The 18,556-nt window shown below is 38.9% G+C and overlaps 1 protein-coding gene across 1 annotated transcript in view; it reads right to left on the bottom strand.

Moving 5' to 3' along the window:
* lrp1bb (low density lipoprotein receptor-related protein 1Bb) overlaps positions 1–18,556 on the bottom strand; it is a 331,362-nt gene that overhangs the window by 94,580 nt on the left and 218,226 nt on the right. The window contains exons 28-41 of the mRNA XM_053626734.1: positions 18,081–18,212; positions 17,541–17,768; positions 16,087–16,261; positions 15,702–15,796; positions 15,293–15,442; positions 9,848–9,988; positions 9,076–9,201; positions 8,675–8,806; positions 7,117–7,251; positions 6,883–7,012; positions 5,868–5,994; positions 5,529–5,680; positions 5,073–5,197; positions 318–689 (exon numbers count right to left, since the gene is read on the bottom strand). Coding sequence (XP_053482709.1) covers positions 318–689; positions 5,073–5,197; positions 5,529–5,680; positions 5,868–5,994; positions 6,883–7,012; positions 7,117–7,251; positions 8,675–8,806; positions 9,076–9,201; positions 9,848–9,988; positions 15,293–15,442; positions 15,702–15,796; positions 16,087–16,261; positions 17,541–17,768; positions 18,081–18,212 — 2,220 coding nt within the window. The remainder of the gene's footprint in view (positions 1–317; positions 690–5,072; positions 5,198–5,528; positions 5,681–5,867; positions 5,995–6,882; positions 7,013–7,116; positions 7,252–8,674; positions 8,807–9,075; positions 9,202–9,847; positions 9,989–15,292; positions 15,443–15,701; positions 15,797–16,086; positions 16,262–17,540; positions 17,769–18,080; positions 18,213–18,556) is intronic.

Raw genomic sequence — 18,556 nt, forward strand, 5'->3', positions numbered from 1 at the left:
TAAGGCTTCCAGCAAATGGCTTTTCACAAATGGTTGCTAAGAGGCAGGCATGGATATGGTAGCAGAACATTTAACAATATGGAGGTCAGTGCATTGACAAGTCAACATCATGATGAAAACAGATTTCACAGAGCATGCACACTTCCCATTACTCTCCAGCTGTCCTTTGGGAAATTCATAATTTCATGTGTAAGCAACAGAATTACAGCATTTATTCTACAAGTGACCTAACCAGCAGCTATTATTAAATGTCAGCCACAGGACATATCAACTGCACCATGCAGCACACAAAGATAAATAACGAATGTTAAACTTACGGTCAACTATGATCTGCCTTCCAGACCAGTCATCGTTAACCATCTGAATATTCCCATAATGGATGTCACTGAAGAAGATGCGGTTGTGGTCAGAGGTGTGCTGACGATAGTCAAAGGCCAGCGCAACTACGTTTTTGAAGAACTCAGGCTTTTCAAATGGCTGGAGGGGAGAATTGAGGTCACTCTCATCTGAGAGGTGGATGCTTTTCAAGATGGTCCTTTCTGAGTAGAGTAGGTAACCTTCGTATCTCTGGCAGGCAAAGCCATCCTCTGCCAGGTAGCCATGAGCACAAGAGCACGTCCTCCTGCCACTACCCAGGTGAAAACAGAGCTGCTGACAGCCACCATTACTCCTTGCACAGGGGTTTGTGCCTAGAGAAGGCAAACACATGCCTTTATAAATGTTAGAAAAATTAGCGACTTTATGGTAATAAAGAAAAAACAAACAAACAAACATGAAAAATATGCCTTGCATTCTGTTCCATTTTCACTATATATATATTTTTTACACTTGAACTAAAATTTAAATTATATTTTTTCCAACAGTAAGTTTTAGGTCTATCCTGATCTTGGGTTATTGTGTGGAATTTCACATGTTTCCCATGTGTCTTCTGGCTTCTCCAGTTTACTCCCAAATACACGTCATTAGTTGGGTTGACTAAGCTAACTCGACCCAAGGTGTCAATAGCCTCGTTTCCATCCAAGGGTTTTTATTTTTTTTGCGGTAAAAGGTTTAGAGCATTAAAATGTTTAATGATATAGCTGATGGAAATGCAAATTATTGATAAAATGTCACAAGTGTTGACATAATCTTTTTTTGTTTAACTTTAGCGCATAAATTATATGACAATACTTTAAATTTTGCGGAAAATAGTTTGGAAACAGTTTTTGTCAAGAAAAATGGCATTCGCACAAAAAAAGTGCCACATGATAGAATTTATCTATCAGTTGGGGGAAGAATAGGGATGTGTGTGCAAAACTGTGACAAAAGATACTCCAAGGAATTAAGGTATGCGATTTCATTGGCCTCCGCCTCATTCAGCAGCCTGATATAATGCTGCATTCATTTATCTTTGATAGCTGTGCACACAGCATATACACAACAATGGACAGTCGTTTTACTAACCCCGAAAGTTTCTCCACTACTCTGTACTTGGCGCAGGACACCGGCTTGAGCAGACCAAGAGCAATCCACTTTCGGGTCGGAATTAACCTGCTCGGGAGTTTAATGCCCAAGACCACCCCATTTTTTATTTTGTGGTGTAAGAACTTCTTACTATCCCATTATATTTATTACTGACATGTTTCAACAAGAATATAAAGATAAACAACAAATGACATACTGAGAATTGTTTTCTGCTACAAAAAGTCCAACTGTAACATTATGGGGAAAAAAAATGTTTGTTTGCATTCAAATAAATAGCCTATGAAGTATTTCAGTAAGAAATATACTTTTTTTGCAGCTACCTTGCACCACGGTATGTGACAACAGTTTGTTTATATCTCCATGGTAAGGACCTGAGTCGGCGCACTTGTGTGTGTGAGTGAGTGAGTGAGAAAGAGAGAGCGAGAGAGAGAGCGCGAGCACGCGCTCTGAACCAAGTGATGTGAGAAAACGTCAAATTTTAATGCATAACTGATGCGCTGTTTTAAATACAAATGTAGTGTAATTCATTGCTTTAGTTATTAGTCACACAATAATGCAACATGCTTATTATATGAGCCCAATTTTTGAGTGGCCCACTGGGAATTCTCCCGATTCTCCTGATGAGCCACCCCGGCTATGCCCGTGGGCTTCCGTGTACTTGGAGCCCAATCAGATGAGCAGCTGCTCCATTCTAACCTCATCTTCTGATGTTACGTACAACTGCAATTATTTGTGAAATTAAAATGAAAGTAAGATGATCAATTTCGTTTAATTGTCTCAATACTCTCTCCATTTTACAAAGATTTGAGGACATGTGGGATGCAAAAGGTACACAATTTGCGATATACACAAAAATTATGTATGGAAACGGCTCAAGGGAAGATTTCTTTTTCACTTATGCAGCAATTTTTTAATTTTTTTTAAAGGATGATGTCATCATGCACGCCATTTTATCGGTAAAAGGCGAATTGGATGGAAACAGACGGGAGACATCAAATATTGCTAACTTTTTTTTACACACTTTCACTTTGTCGATAACAGAAATGCACAAAAAGTGGATGGAAACTTAGCATATGTGTGTGTATGCATGGTGTTGGTGATGGACTGGTGTCCCATCCAGGGTGTATTCCTGCCTCATGCCCAGTGTTCCCAGGATAGACTACGGATCCACCATGACACTGACCAGGATAAAGCAGTTACTGAAGATTAATCAATTTATTACATTTTAGGCAAATACCTCAATTTCTGTAACAGAGTAATGCAATACTAGTTGTCAAATTGATAAAGTATTATAGTTAGAGTCTGTTTCTATGGCAAATGTAAACTGTGAAGATAATGCCCATGTATAATGCCATAGGTCAAAAATAGTTCTCCAAGTAGATTTTAACTTAAATGTAACTTTTCATTTAGAACTTTTTGAGAAGCAGCCAATAAGTGCTTGGCCTATTCGGGAACTTTTAGAAAAGCCTCCTGGATGAAGTTCCTTCATGAAGCTGGTTGAGAAGATTCCAGAATTCTGACCAGCCTCAACAAGAATACTGTTAAGAATTAAAAATATAAAATAGTTTTAACTCATAATGGTAATGAAGTAAAACCTTCTAAGAGCAGCTACAGTGGTGCTTGAAATTAGTGAACCCTTTAGAATTTTCTATATATCTGCATAAATATGACCTAAAACATCATCAGATTTTAACAGAATTCCTAAAAGTAGACAATGAGAACCCAATTAAACAAATGGGGGAAAAAATATTAAACTTAATTTATTTATTGAGGAAAATGATCCAATATTACATATGTGTGAGTGGCAAGAGTATGTGAAGTTCTAGGATTAGCAATTAATTTGAAGGTGAAATTAGAGTCAGGTGCTTTCAAAATATGAGATGACAATCGGGTGTGAGTGAGCTCTCTGTTTTTATTTAAAGAACAGGGATCTATCAGAGTCTGATCTTCACAACACGTTTGTGGAAGTGTATCATGGCATGAACAAAGGAGATTTCTGAGGACCTCAGAAAAAGAGTTGTTGATGTTCATCAGGCTGGAAAAGGTTACAAAACCATCTCTACAGAGTTTGGACTTCAATCCTCAGATAGATTATGTCCAAATGGAGGAAATTCACGACCACTATTACACTCCCCAGGAGTGGTCAACTAACAAAGATCACTCCAAGTGCAAGACGTGTAATAGTCCACAAGGTCACAACAGAACACAGGGTAACTTCTAAGCAACTAAAGACCTCTCTCACATTGGCTAATGATAATGTTCATGAATCAACCATCAGGAGAACACTGAACAACAGTGGTGTGCATTGCAGGGCTGCAAGGAGGAAGCTACTGTTCTCCACAAAGAACATTTCTGTCCTTCTGCAGTTTCTGTCCTTCTGCTAAAGATCACATGGACAAGCCATAAGGCTACTGGTAAAATGTTTTGTGGATGGATGAGACCAAAATAGAGCCTTTGTTTTAAATGAGAAGCGTTATGTTTGGAGAAAGGAAAACTGTATTCCAGCATAAGATCTGTGAAACATGGTGGTGGTAGTATCATGGTTTGGGCCTGTTTTGCTACATCTGAGCCTGGATGACTTGGCATCAATGATGGAACAATGAATTCTGAAGTATACCAGTGAATTCTAAAGGAAAATGTCAGGATATCTGTTCATGAATTGAATCTCAAGAGAAAGTGGGTCATGCAGCAAGACAACGACCCTAAGCAAACAAGTCATTCTACCAAAGAATGGTTAAAGGAGAATAAATTTAATGTTTTGGAATGGCCAAGTCAAAGTCCTGACCTTAATCCAATAGAAATACTGTGGAAGGACCTGAAGCAAGCAGATCATGTGAGGAAACCCACCAACATCCCAGAGTTGAAGCTGTTCTGTACTGAGGAACAGGCAAAAATTCCTCCAAGCCAATGTGCAGGACTGATCAACAGTTACCAGAAACATTATTTAAAGTTATTATTGCATAAGGGGGTCACACCAGATACTGAAAGCAAAGGTTCACATACTTTTGCCAGTCATGGATATGTAACATTGAATCAATTTCTTCAATAAATAAATGACCAAGTGTAATATTTTTGTCTCATTTGTTTACTTGGGTTCTCTTTGTCTACTTTTAGGACTTTCGGATGTTTTAGGTCATATTCATGCAGAAATATAGAAAATTCTAAAGGATTCACAAATGTTCAAGCACCAAACTTGTACAAACTTGACTATTAGTGTGGGTTAATTAATAGCTCCCATTCTCTCAATCTCTTATTCACATCTATGTACTCTCACACACATGTGCATACAAAAACACACACACCTGACATAAGGAGGATCCCTCAGCTTGTGAGTTTTGTGGATCTATACTGCTATTTAGATGAAAATAAGATATACTGGGTATTTTACAATGTTCCAGTTGTATTGCTACAAAAACAGGAAGGAATGGATCAGTGCAGAATTCATTGTTTAGTGGATTACAGCTGGTTTTAATGATGAAGCATTTATCAATGGCCATGGACACAGTAATCTAAAATTGTGTTGTGGAGCAATTTAATAAAGGAAGAGCTACAAAGAAAAAGATTAAAGAAAAAAAAAAGAACAAAAAACATTAAGTTGAAACCTCAACCTTTCTCCCGGCCTCTATTAAAGATTTTCACATCCTTCAGGTTGACACCCAGACCACTCCTCATTGTCACAGCCTCGCTGGCATCACTCTTTAGCCCACGGCGAATGGAACCATTGGCATGAGCTCTACCACAATCAGCACAGCAGAAACAGGAAATGAAAACTGGCATCAGTATAATCAGTGGTACTTGTATAATTAAAAGAGATGGATCTTAATTAAATTCACAAGCCAGCTGCATCTGCAACGCTAGCCGAGCTAAACCTAACCTTGAAAATGACATTTAGTAGAAGTTTGCTAAATTTCCATAAAGTCAGGAATCTTGCTGAGGGAATGTCAGAGCCTTAAGCCAGGACTCCCAGTGTCCTTGCATGGAAGAGGTTAAACCTCCAAGACTGTAGCAGCTGGCTTTATGGGCCACTTTTGGAAAGCCCAGCATTTAGTAAAATAATAAATTACCTGTCAGACCAGTAGATGTAAGCCCCGAACACAGCCACAGAGAACAGATCCACATTGGCGGCTGATAGTACAATCTCCCGGCTTTCCCCAGTCTCAAGGTTGATCCTCTCTATCTTGTCGGTTCGAGCGTCACACCAATATAATCTATTTTCCTGGAAAGCAATTTGAAAATGCACATCAGCGCATCTTCTTTTGTACAGGTCCATTTTATCATCAGCAGAAGAAGAAGAATGAGGAGCAAGACTCAGTCTGGTAGTATCAGGGAGCATGATGGAGAGACATACAGAGAGAGAGAGAGTGAGAGAGACAGAGAGAGAGAGACTGAGCACTTTACCGTACCTCATAGTCAATGGAAATTCCATTTGGCCAAGCGATGCCAGAACTAACAAGCGTGACCTGATCTGATCCGTCCAGCCGTGCTCTGCCTATGCAAGGATTCTTCCCCCACTCCGTCCAAAATAGGTAGCTATGACAGATGAAGATGACACATACATTGGTCATCAGTTATATAAAGGTTCTGTTAAATATTAATAAATATTAACATATGCATAGTGGTATGGGAAAACCTTTCGGATGTCACTGTGACTAAATTCTGGCAAAATTGATGAAAAAATTATAAAAAATCATTGAAAATGGTTTTCAAATGTTTAAAAGAACTAATAAAAAGATGCCAAATGCAGTCTACAGAACAGAACTGACTGAATGATCCAGCGATTATTTCCCCACTGTTGATAACACAGAGATCAGTTGAGTGAAGAGACGATGAGGTTTGTATTTAAATGCCGAGAGTAACCTTTACCTCAGGTAATGAGACAGAGACTGATGTGGATGACAGTGATGATGATGATGTTGATGATAATCAAAGTAACAATTCTTAGGCAGTGATGTTTTTCCTTAAGTAGAATGCAGGGAATGTTTCGGTGGAGTTGGAATGGACTCTTTAAATGCGACTTGCTCCCTTTTCACTTTAGGTTATTAAAAGACCAAGAACATCAGAAGAATTCATAGCTGACTCATTTTTTGAACTGGCAAACATAAGTAAAGTACCTTTCATTTCCTTAATGAGTAGTTTAATGAGTCACTAAATTCAAAGGTCGTATGCAGACAAGGTCTCTGATATTTCATTCTGTTGATATATATTTGGTTTATGAGTTTTGCCCATACTGTTCTTTTGTGAGTGTTCAGCTCACTGGACCAAACCCTGAATTTCATACAAATTCCTTTCAACTGAGAAACATCTCCAAAGGGCAAAGATTGTTAACCTGCCTGTTGCAATGAGATCAGTGAGGGTGATTTTTTGTGAGAAAATCAATACATTATCTTGGCTCGAAGGCTCTTTTGTACAGTGACATACCCTCTCTGTGGATGTACTGCAATGGCTCTCGGCTGGTCCAGCCCCTCTGAGATCACCACAGAGCGGTACATGCCATTCAGCCGAGCAATTTCAATGAGGTTAAGGCCATGGTCTGTCCAGTAGAGATTCCCTTTATGGAGAAAATCAACAGAAAATTGAAGTTTGTGATAGAGTAGCACTCAAAAGAAACACTTTACAACAATCACGTCCACTTTATGTAAAGTATAATGATACCAGCAATCCAGTCCACAGCGATTCCCTCCACTCTGCTGATGCCAGTGGTAATAATGTGTTCTCTCCATGTTTGGTCTCTCTTGGCCCTAGAGATACGGTTCAGGCCCATGTCTGTCCAGTAGACTGTGTCATTGCCTGTAGACAGGAGACAATATTTCACAACAGGAGCCCAAACACTGAATGCAAGATACTTCCCTCTTGTATATGCTGCATCTTTTATAATTCATTTGCATAGAACAGCAGGTATACTGTATTTGTGTAAAGTGTATCTGTTATTTTTGTCAATCCACAAAAAAAAAAAAAAAAACCTTGAATTCCTAGTGAATGTGAGAGCCTACAACCACAACCCATTTACATAAATCGTTGAATATGCTTCTCTCCTGCATTAAGAGGTTCTCACCAGAGTCAAATACAGAATTTACTAGTACATAAATCAGCTTCGATGTTTTCTTCACATAAATCTGTAGCGTTATCTGTAAATATTTAGTTTATTTTCTACAAATGCAGTCTTCTATAAATGCAGAGTTTAGATCCAGATAATGGATCTCGAACACACGGCGGTAGCCAGCTGGAAGGCACACATCCTTTTCATACTCCAACAAGCTGCCTAATAACGGCATGCAAAAGCTATGCGAATGGATTCAGCTGTCATGGGCTGAGCTGGGCTCAAATTCAGCCTGCTCACCTGAGCTAAGCTGGAACGTGCTGCCCTTGTAGAGAAGGGATCAAGGGAGCAGAGAAGAGAGACAGTGACCATCTGTACATTCTGCCCTTTGGCTGAGGTCAGCACTTTTAGCTATGCCTCCTTGGTCACAGAAACTGGGGGCAGCCCGGGACATGATCTTGTAGCTCAGTTCACGCATTTGAACTTTCCACGTGTTGTTTGTGAGTAGCAGTTTGGTTATGCACACAGTACACTGTTGACACACTTAAAGAAACTAAAACTTATTTTACATAGATGGCTTTTAATTATTCTGTTGCATCAAATAAGGGCCGCTTCCCCTGCACTCACTCGTCATGCCACTTGTCACTATTGCATTTTCAGCAAACAGGGTCAATCATGTTGCATTTGAGCAGTCACAAGCCTATTGGGGGTATGAATAATGCAGAAACTCATAAAATTTCCAGCACAGCACCAGGTTCCTGGACAGCCATGTCTACTACACCTAACCTCTGTTTGATGGATTGTCCAATATATTACAGTGAGTCCCAAGTGATGCTGGGTTTAGAAGATATGAAGGAACATTTATCTATGGTGCCTCCGGCATCAACTTACTTAACCCATCTCCTTTTATCCTTTTATCTCTACAAAAGATGATATAGCAGCATATTCGATTGCCTTTATCCAGGTGCAGAACTGAGCCGCTAATTTTAGATCGCATGTTTGACAGTAAACAACATGGAACACGTGATGAAGGGGATGTGGTACATTTCTCTGATGTGAACAGGCAGATCACAGAGCAACACAAGAATTCTGAGAAGGAAGTTACCACACATGTGCACAGATAAAGGCTAAGACAGAGTAAGTACAGGAATAGACAGAATGATGGATGTTTACCGGCATGGAAGTCCACTCCGACAGCAAACAAAGTGCCAGTGATGGGCATCAATGTCTCTGTATGATCTGTTGGGTCCAGTGAGATTCCACGCATGCCCTCGTGTACAGAGTACATTAGAAAGGAGCTCAGGCCTAACACGAAATAAACACACAGAAACAAATCATGGTCTCCGGGGAATCATATCTGTTGCTATAGCATAATAATGGAAAACAAGTCCCAGTATTTAGAAATGTACATTTCCATTTAAAAGGTAGCTGCCAAAAATGAGTTCAGCGTTATCATGCTCATCGTTATGATTAATGATTTGTATGTTGTGACCCTCATGTGCTGTCTTAACATGATAAGCATGCCCATATTTTACGATATTAATACTGCTCAATCACTGTAAGCACGTGTATACCTTCACAGGAGAGGCGGTCAGCACGTAGGTTGTAGCCCACAGTGCACGCACAGCTGCGAGTGTTCTCCGACGTAGGAAGACAGAGCTGAGAACAGCCGCCATTGTTCAACTGACAGGCGTTCCTCCCTATAAGATGCAATACAACACCCACAAAATTGAATGCTTCGATGGACGTTTCCCAAACTAGTGCCTTTAGTTTATAATAATGCGCGAATGACTGAAGAGAAGCACGTAGGAAGCCTGTACTCTGCTGTGCTCCCAAGGAGATCACTCCTTAGCTGTCTCAGACAGTAATGAGACAGAGCAGAATATGAATAGAGAAGCTAACTGCTGCTTGAAAAGTTTAGGGGCTGAATAGATATACATCAGAGCTGCTTAATGGTCATTCTTTATTCAAGTGGACAGTTTAGTGGGATCCACAGCAACGTTGTTAATGGACCTGCCATTACCCTGAATTATTTGCCTAATAACTCAGAAAATGGAAAAGTGATTCACCGATAAATCTGCAGTGCACTTTTACATATTGAAAAAGAAAGGGAGGATTTGTTATCAAACTTAATGTAATAGTCCAACCATAAACTGTAAATGTTACTCATTATAATCTATGTGGGAATAAATCAACATCAAATTAAAACCCTTGAAAAACCAGCCAGCCATTATTTTTCATTTACATCTAATTTCACAGGCCATTTTAATTTACATTAACACACTTCAAAGTAACTCCTTTTCATAAATATAGAGGATTGTTTTAAAACATCGCTTGGCAGCTCACCTTTCTGGCCCTCTCGGTCGTACACTTTCATGTGAACCACTCCACTGGTCTTATTGCGCAGTGCCACAAGGCTACGGCCATCTCGCTTTGCCACTGTGCCTAGCTGCGACAGATCGTCATCTGCCCACCACAGCTTGCCACCTGTTAAAGCATATGAATCTTTTATTGACCATGAGTATAAGCTATTGTCATGCATGTATGCTCACTCCATGGATAATAGGTCTGCTCCAGATCATTAGTAAATTATAACTACAGTAGATAGGGCCAAGGCATTGTGCACGTCCCTGTCTGTAGGAAAGTCAATGAAGCAGTGTTTAGAGCTGCCTGGCGCAGTGCCCTGGTCTGAGATGATGTCTTTCCATTCACAGAGACCAATGTCAGAACATCACTGTAGATAGCAGTCTGTGTGTTGTTCCTACTCAGGCACAGTGTGCAACAAAGGGCCACAGAGGTTGTTCTTGGCTTGGAGCCTGAACTGTGCCTGCGTGCTGCAGAGAGGCAGGCAGTGCTGACACACCAGGTGACCAGGGATATTAGAATAAAGGCTATAGAGTACAAATTCTCAGCAGTTTGGAAGAAAGGTGACCTTGATCCTAGACACTTTGGTAGTTTCTGGATTTTTTTTTTTTTTTAGGTGAAATATAATCTGTGAAAAGGTGTGGATTTCAATGAATGTATAATTAGTGCATATCTCATTATCACCGGTGACCTAGACACACACAAATACTCACAACTAAAACACAACTAAAATTGTGGACAAAGAAATGATAGATAAATCAATGTCATAGGTTGATTGCACATTAGTCATTTGCAGTTTAGTCATTTTGAATTTAGCATAACAAAGATATATTTTTTTATAAACCTGTGTTTTGTTTGCAATTGTTTGATATCCATGAGAGCAGAGTATTATTATTATTTTTTTTTAAATAAAAGATCAATTGGGTTCAACTCCTGCATCTACCCTGTGTATGCAGAGTTTGCATGTTCTCCTCGTGCTTCAGGGGTTTACTCCCGGTACTCTGGTTTCCTCCCCAGTCAAAAGACATGCATCGTAGGCTGATTGGCATTTCTAAATTGTCTGTACTGCGTGAATGTGTGTGTGATTGTGACCTGCGATGCCCATCCTGGGTGTTCCCCAGGACCCTGTGTAGGATAAGCAGTACAGAAAATGGATGGATGGATGAATGGATGACAAAAGACAAGAGAAAGGGAGACTGACATTGGAAGAATGAGCTATAACCTTTTCATAGTTTGACAACACTGTCACTGACATGGTATAGAAAAAAGAAAGATTTGGAGTAGGACATGTTACAGTTGATCAGTCTGTAAATGATATATGCACTGTGTAACTTACACTAGGCTTAATAATATTTATACTTCCCAAAAAAAAGTCAAAGAAAGACAGCTAGAGTTACATAGGAGAATACCAGAATATGGCATTCAAACTCAGGCAGATTTGTAAAATTATTAAAGTTTCTGTAGTTCAAGACATGGGTGTATAGTTTTAGATGTGACCTAGAAGAAACTTTCATCTAGCTGTGATTAAATAATTGTGTGGAATTAAATGAAAATGGTGACATACAAATAGCCTCTGAAATGTTTGAGTCTCCAAGCATCATACCTGGTTTACCAACACTGACAGTGTACATTTGTTGGCATCCAGACTGGTGGTTGGTTTACAGCACAGCTCATCAAGAACAATTTCCGCTTTAAGTATTTGATCTGATTACAGATGAAGGAAGTCACATGATCTGAATGAGAGTTCTCACTACATCTCACACCAAATCTTTATAAAGCTTCCATGGAGGAAGCAACCAGCCTCATGCCAATAAATTACAATAAAACTGCTTTAATTCCTTCAGTCATCTTGCTCCTTGAAATCTTCTTCATGAGTTGATTGGGGCTCTTTAAGAAATTAAATGTGCATTAATCAAACAACCAGTATTTAATATATATTAATCACGCTTTAAACTGGAGCTATGAAAATTGAATATTCCCTCTGCATCACTACACAATGATATGATACATCTCTCAACACTTTCTGCTCTGTACTTCTACTAGTACGTGGACATTTGTATGGCAGGTGAATACCATCAGATAGCTTTTTTATTTATTTATTTATTTTTTACAGCTTGGCAGATGAAACAGCTTTATAAGGGCATAAACTGATAACATGGCATGATGGTTAACCTTGGTAAATCTCTTCAATTAAGGCGCCCTCTCTGGGAGAGAGATGGCAAAGATACAGGCCAAAGATCTTAGATCACAATCTCGTTCAATCTTCACAGGGTGTCGGCTCAGGACACCCAGACGCAGTGTTCCAAATAGCTAATCGATTGCGCTGATTCTGAAAATCAGAGGGCTAGGAAGGAGCTGTTTGTTCCATAGCAGTTCAATACATTTGATTAACCTTGAATGAGCTAAGCCGTAACTACAGAATCCTAATAGGTTTATTTTTATCACTTCAAGCAGGTAATTAACAAATGAGAGATCAATATGGTTGGAAGCTACATTGTACATTACAATGAGTCCCTGCTACATTGTGACATAAAAAAAAAAAACTCTCACCTGTTCATCTGCGTCACCTTTACATATGTGCATGAGAGGATCAGCAGTCTTAACGATGAAAGGCAGATCCTGGGCACTAAGGCTCTTTGATGCTTTCTCCAGAGATCATATTATCCACTAGTGTTATTATTCTGTATGTGATAGGTGTGTTCTATCATTTCAAGGCTGTTTAAAGTTTAAAGCATGTGCTTAACCCAGCAAGCAGTCAACCAGAAAGGAGTTCATGGCAGATTTGCTGCACAGTGAAACAAAAGTTCTGAATCTACTCTTCTACAAATACTACCTACTCAGACACCCACACACGACTGCATGATCATCCTTCCACCCCCAGGCTTACCTAGACTGGGACAAAGAGATAGATGCACACACTGATACACATACACTGAAAAAAAAAAAAAAAAACATTTCAGTTGTGCACTTATGAACTAAAAGCCCTTGTAGAGAACAAATAATCACCCCATTTTTTCAACAAGAACCATCTGTCTTGAACACTTTCAGCAGAAAAAAAAAAGCCTGCAGAAGCACTTATAAATCAGCAAACATGGTTTCATATGACACTGTTTGGAATACTCAGAACAAGTAAAAGTCTGAGCATTGACAAAGAAGAAGAAGAAGAAGAAGAAGAAGAAGAAGAAGAAGGGGAAGGAAAATGGGAAAAAAATTCTTAAACAGTGCTATCCTCTTCATACCTTTAACCATTACCTGTTGAAGGTAGTTTATAAAAGAATTTCTGCCTTGGCTTAACAAATCTGCTTCACAAATCTGTTCCTCTGAAAAAAAAAAACAGCAAACAGAAGTATCTTCTGAACAGACTCAGACAGCTTTGCAAAAAGTCAGAGAAAGCTTTTCTCACTGTGACAAAGACAAAATAATTGTGATGGATAGCACATAGACAAGGCTTCATTTTGCCATTATGCTGTAGCCTGCTACTTCTTTAAACTTACACCATTAGTCATTCAGGTGGCCTTTTACTCTGTTTCACTTTTTTATAATAACTTACAGCCTCAGTCAAAAATGGCTTCAACAGGGAGGGCAGTAGTTAGCACTGTGAAAACAACAGTAGCGCACCTGCTAAAGCATCGTCCATTAGTAGTCTATTAGGAACAAATCATAGCATAGTCAATGTGCTGTGCTGGCAGGACCTGACTGCGCTTTTGTTTTCTGGGCCCATATTCACCAACCCTTTGACAATTACTCATAAGAATGGTGCTAGAAATGCAATTATGACTAAAATTAATCACAGCTCAGTGTACTGCCTAGAAGTTACATTATAAAACTACTTAGCCTTAGTTTCAAGAAGAAGTAACATCAGCATTTATGAATCTGTGTAATGAGGGTATCTGTATTGACACTTAGTTGTGACATAATTATATTTACACACATCCATCCATCCATCCATCCATCCATCCATTTTCTATACCGCTTATCTTACAGGGTCGCGGGGAACCTGGAGCCTATCCCAGGGAGCCCAGGCACAAGGCTGGTACACCCTGGACAGGGTGCCAAACCATCGCAGGGCACAATCACATACACATTCACACACCCATTCATACACTATGGACACTTTGGAAATGCCAATCAGCCTACCATGCATGTCTTTGGACTGGGGGAGGAAACCGGAGTACCCAGAGGAAACCCCCACAGCACGGGGAGAACCTGTAAACTCCGCACACACAGGGTAGCAGCAGGAATCGAATTCATTTTAATATGTGTTAATATTAATGATGTGTGATAATACTATTAGTATGCAAGTTAATATTATTAATATGCATAAAGATGACATATTTCTCTGTTGTCTCATGAAGTTGTTCACAGATGCAATTACATGTTAAAGGAACAGTTGCAAAAATGTCCTTCAGATTAACAAACCATGTGAAAAAAAGATAGAAGGAAAGAAAAAAGATGGAAAGAGAGAAAGCTGTTGACTTGTTAATTATAATTCTTATCTGTAAAATCTTCAGATTCACATATGCTTTTTTTTTTTTTCCCCATTCTGTCAATTACTACAGTGACTCCTGGCAAGCCAGAATAAATGTAGGCGTATTGTTCATTATTTCCTCCCAAGTGGAAAGGAAATAAATTTGCAAATGATACGAGTTGTTCTAAGTGCTTATAGTGTTTGATTGATCTCTACTGATTACTGCCCTCTATATAGCGCCTTCTTTATGTTTACACTGACCAATGCCAGTTCTCTGCAAGAACTGTACCTAATCTGAGTTCTGGCATATGGAAAGAATTGTAATTTAAGTCTTACACCCAGCCTAATGCGAATGGTGTGATTAAAAAGCAGATGCTCTACAGCAGTTGGGTGTTTATCCAAACAACCAGTCTTCATTATCCAGTTCCATCTGGACAGAAATCAATCATATCAGCTTCTCACCCCACTTTTTTTAATGTAGGCAAGTATATTCCTGGCTTCAGACTGAGACCTACATTTACTCTCCCAATTGATGAGCAATATTGCTTCCAGTGGAACAGCTTTTTTTTAGGAAATGTTTCGGACACTGAGGGTTTGCTGTGGTTAATTAATATCTCAGTTTCTCATACCATGGTGCCATGGTAACACAAAGTATCCATTCCAGTGCTGCACTGTTGTCTGAAAGCGATAGGTGCCACAAGCTAGAGGAACACCGCTACATAGCAAATACATAGCAGAAACATTGTCAGTAGAAGTGACTAAAACAATACAAGGTCCAAACAAAACCAGTACCACCAAAATTATGGAGCAATGCACTTTTTTTAAATGAAAAATTATAATTCATTAAGTACTAATTTTCTCATTAATTCAATAATATATAATGTATATTAGAAACTGAGATGTCCCAATCAAGTGTAATGTAACATCAATGAGATGGGTGTCAAAGCTGAATCTCTTACCCATGACTGCCAGAGCTGTGGCTTTGGTTAAATTCTTCTTCATAGTTTCAATCACCTCAAAGCCACTGCCATCCAGATTACACCTGTTGACCGTGCCATTAGCTGAGCTAATCCAGTACAACTTGCTTGCAGGAAAGTCTATTGAGAGACCTAAGGTGGGTGTAGAAGGTTAGGACTAGGATTTGTATGACTTTATAGTATATGTTTTCAAATGACTTTGGAATAGAGCAATATGTGATGTGTGTGAATATGTGGAAATAGGTTATGCAGTACTGTGTGAGTCTATGGGACAAGACAACTTGATAAAAAGACGATTTTGATTCAGCAGTGGACATAAGAGTATAAATATCAGTTTTGAATATAGGTTAAGACAGGTGAGCGGAAAAAAAAATTATGTGATTAGACATACCTACTGGATCTTTCTGGTTCTGGTGAAGAACTTTCCTGTTACTCCCGTCCATGTTTGCTAGATTTATCGTATTCCCATCTGTCCAGTATACCTTCCTATAGTGTTCAATTGAAAAGACAACACATTAGTCTAATGTGTTTATTCTAAGGTATACATTATATTAAATATTTGTCCAGAATACAACTTAAGCCTAGATCTGTTAAAGGACTGGACAAGTTCTACAAATACTACATTTCCAACATTTGCCCATGGAATAATTCTGTTCCTCCTGTATTTTTTTTTTCTTCAAGTAAGTGCATAAATCCATTAAACAGTATGTTAATGTATTACATACTTGTTTTACAGTATATGTTAAATACACTAAAATACTTTTTGGATTGCATACCCTTTGGCTGGATGTACTGCCAGACACTTTGGTTTATCAATCCCATGGATGACTGAAGTTTTAAGTGCTCCATCCAGGCGAGCAACATTGATCTGGGTCTCTTCATTTTCAGAGCTCAACCAGTACATATTCCTTGAGAGCCAATCTACTGCTAGGCCACGGCAGTTCTGAATATCTGCAAATGCCAGAAGCAACTCACAATAAAGGCATCAACTTCAGCATATTCAGTGGTGGACAAATACTGTAAGTAGCCTGGATGCCTAGGAAAAGCAGATTTCATGTCTAGGCTATTAGTATTTTTATCAGTAGTTGATCAGCAGACAGGTAGCTTCAACAACCAAAATGTTGGCTATGTAGACTATGTTTAAACTTATGCTATCTTTTAATGCAGTAGTGCTGTGTCAGCTATTTAGGTAAACCATGAGAGTCAGCTTACAAAATGTTAAAAAAAAAAAAAAATCTAAACCTGTTTTCTGCAATTTCCATCACTAATTAGTTTAAATACAGCCTACATGAAAATGGAAAAAAACCCAAAAACAACATTTCAATAAAATGCAGTGAATATCATGCATTACATACAATACCAAAAGCACAATCTGGATGATGTAGATATTTTTTTGCTAAGCAGATTAATTAGCGTGGGTGGATGGCTGACGATCTTTTCAGAATCAGGAACATACAGATATGTGGAAAAACACCAACAAAACCAAGCAAAATAAAGTGCAGTCACACAAAGCTGTCATATAACTCTTCTGTTATAAGTAATCAGTACCTCATTGTTAAACATATTAGGAGAAAATCAAGACAATAGTCAGTCTTGAATAATATCTTTTAATAACATCTCATAGCCAAGATGCTGGCCATCAAATTGCTGACTTTTTGTCGAGGGCACAAACAGGATGTGCTACATGATCTTATACTCATTCATTTCTCTTGGCTGTATTCAGTTAACTGGATATCTAGCTCATCACACATTATTACATTACACTAGCTACCACTTTTGAGTCAGTTAGGTTTCTGGGAAACTACAACAGGGGACTGGGCAGCACACTGCATTTTCCACCTGCCCAGTAGGCTAATGGATTTATGATTGTCCACTCTGAAATGGATAGCAAGCTCTTAGCTATTAGCACTAATAGCACTAAGCCTCCATACTCATAAGTACAGTGTTTTTTTTTATTATACCTGCTTTGCTGCATATATTATAATTAAGCACTTTCTCATTTGTTCATTCTAAATGTAGTTTGAAGAAAGAAAATATAACAGTGGTAATCTACATATTCATAAAGTGCAGGAGAAGTATTTTCACTGCTCAAATCTCTTCCTTTTTAATACAGGTTAGAAAATAGTGAACTATATGAAAAAAATCAAGTGTTTTATAATGACATAATTGTCCTAAGCACGGACAAACTGTCCTGCGTCACTTTTTTTTCTTGTTAAATATACTACCTTACCTCCAGAGATGACCATCTCAAGGCTTGTTCCATTGATGAAGGCCCGCTTTATAGTTTGAGTCTTCACGTCTGCCCAATAAATCCGTTCCTCTAGAGCATCGTAATCCACGACCGTGACATCATCAATGTCAGGGACAGTTAAAGCAGTCATGATGTTCATATAGGGATTATCGATGTCCACACCTCGGATCTCAGAACGTCTCACATACAGCAAAAACCTCTTCAATGCTGGGAAATAGCAAACACAGCAAAAACACCATGCAAGGTAAGTAGATGAGTTTTCAGGAACCTTCTTATAGGAACAGTGATGTGATATGAGTCAAAGTAAGAACGGTTCATGTACACTGACACAGGAGCTAGATTTTAATTTTAGTCTAAGTACCTCAACGCTGAACACCGAAATCCTATAAAGTCAGAAGCTTGTTGAGGTGAACATGCCACAAAGTATCTCACCACCTCACACTAACACACAACTTGTACACTCTGTATAATATAAGAACGGTGCATGAACCCAAGCAGAGTAGAGAGGTGTTAACTCACCCACGCAGTAATGGCTGTTGGGTGAGATCTTCATGAGGTGTGGGCACGCACATGTTGCGGTGCAGTTGTAATCGATGAGGCAAAGATGCGAGCAGGGACCTCTTCCACTGTTCTCCTCACAAGGGTTTGAGGCTGGAAAACCAACAGTGACATGAATTCAGGGCAAACAAAAGAAAACACACAGAGGAGAGAAATCAATACCAAGTATAATGGCTCCTGGTTCACGAATGCTGCCATCTTTAAAGGAATATAAGCTAACCTTTGCTGACATCAATTGAACAAATTGTGTTCAAACTTGCTTGTGCAGACAGACACAGGCAGACTATCAAAACACTCTGTAAAGCACTTACAGTGAAAATGAAGGAAATTACTTTTCTTGATTAAAAGTTATGGCCTTTGAGGTAACAGCCAAACTGCTTACATTTAAAGGAAATGGCCATAGACACTGCTGTAAAGCAGACAAACAAACAAAAAAC

This window comes from Ictalurus furcatus, chromosome 6 (assembly GCF_023375685.1).
Source record: "Ictalurus furcatus strain D&B chromosome 6, Billie_1.0, whole genome shotgun sequence".
Lineage (NCBI taxonomy): Eukaryota > Metazoa > Chordata > Actinopteri > Siluriformes > Ictaluridae > Ictalurus > Ictalurus furcatus.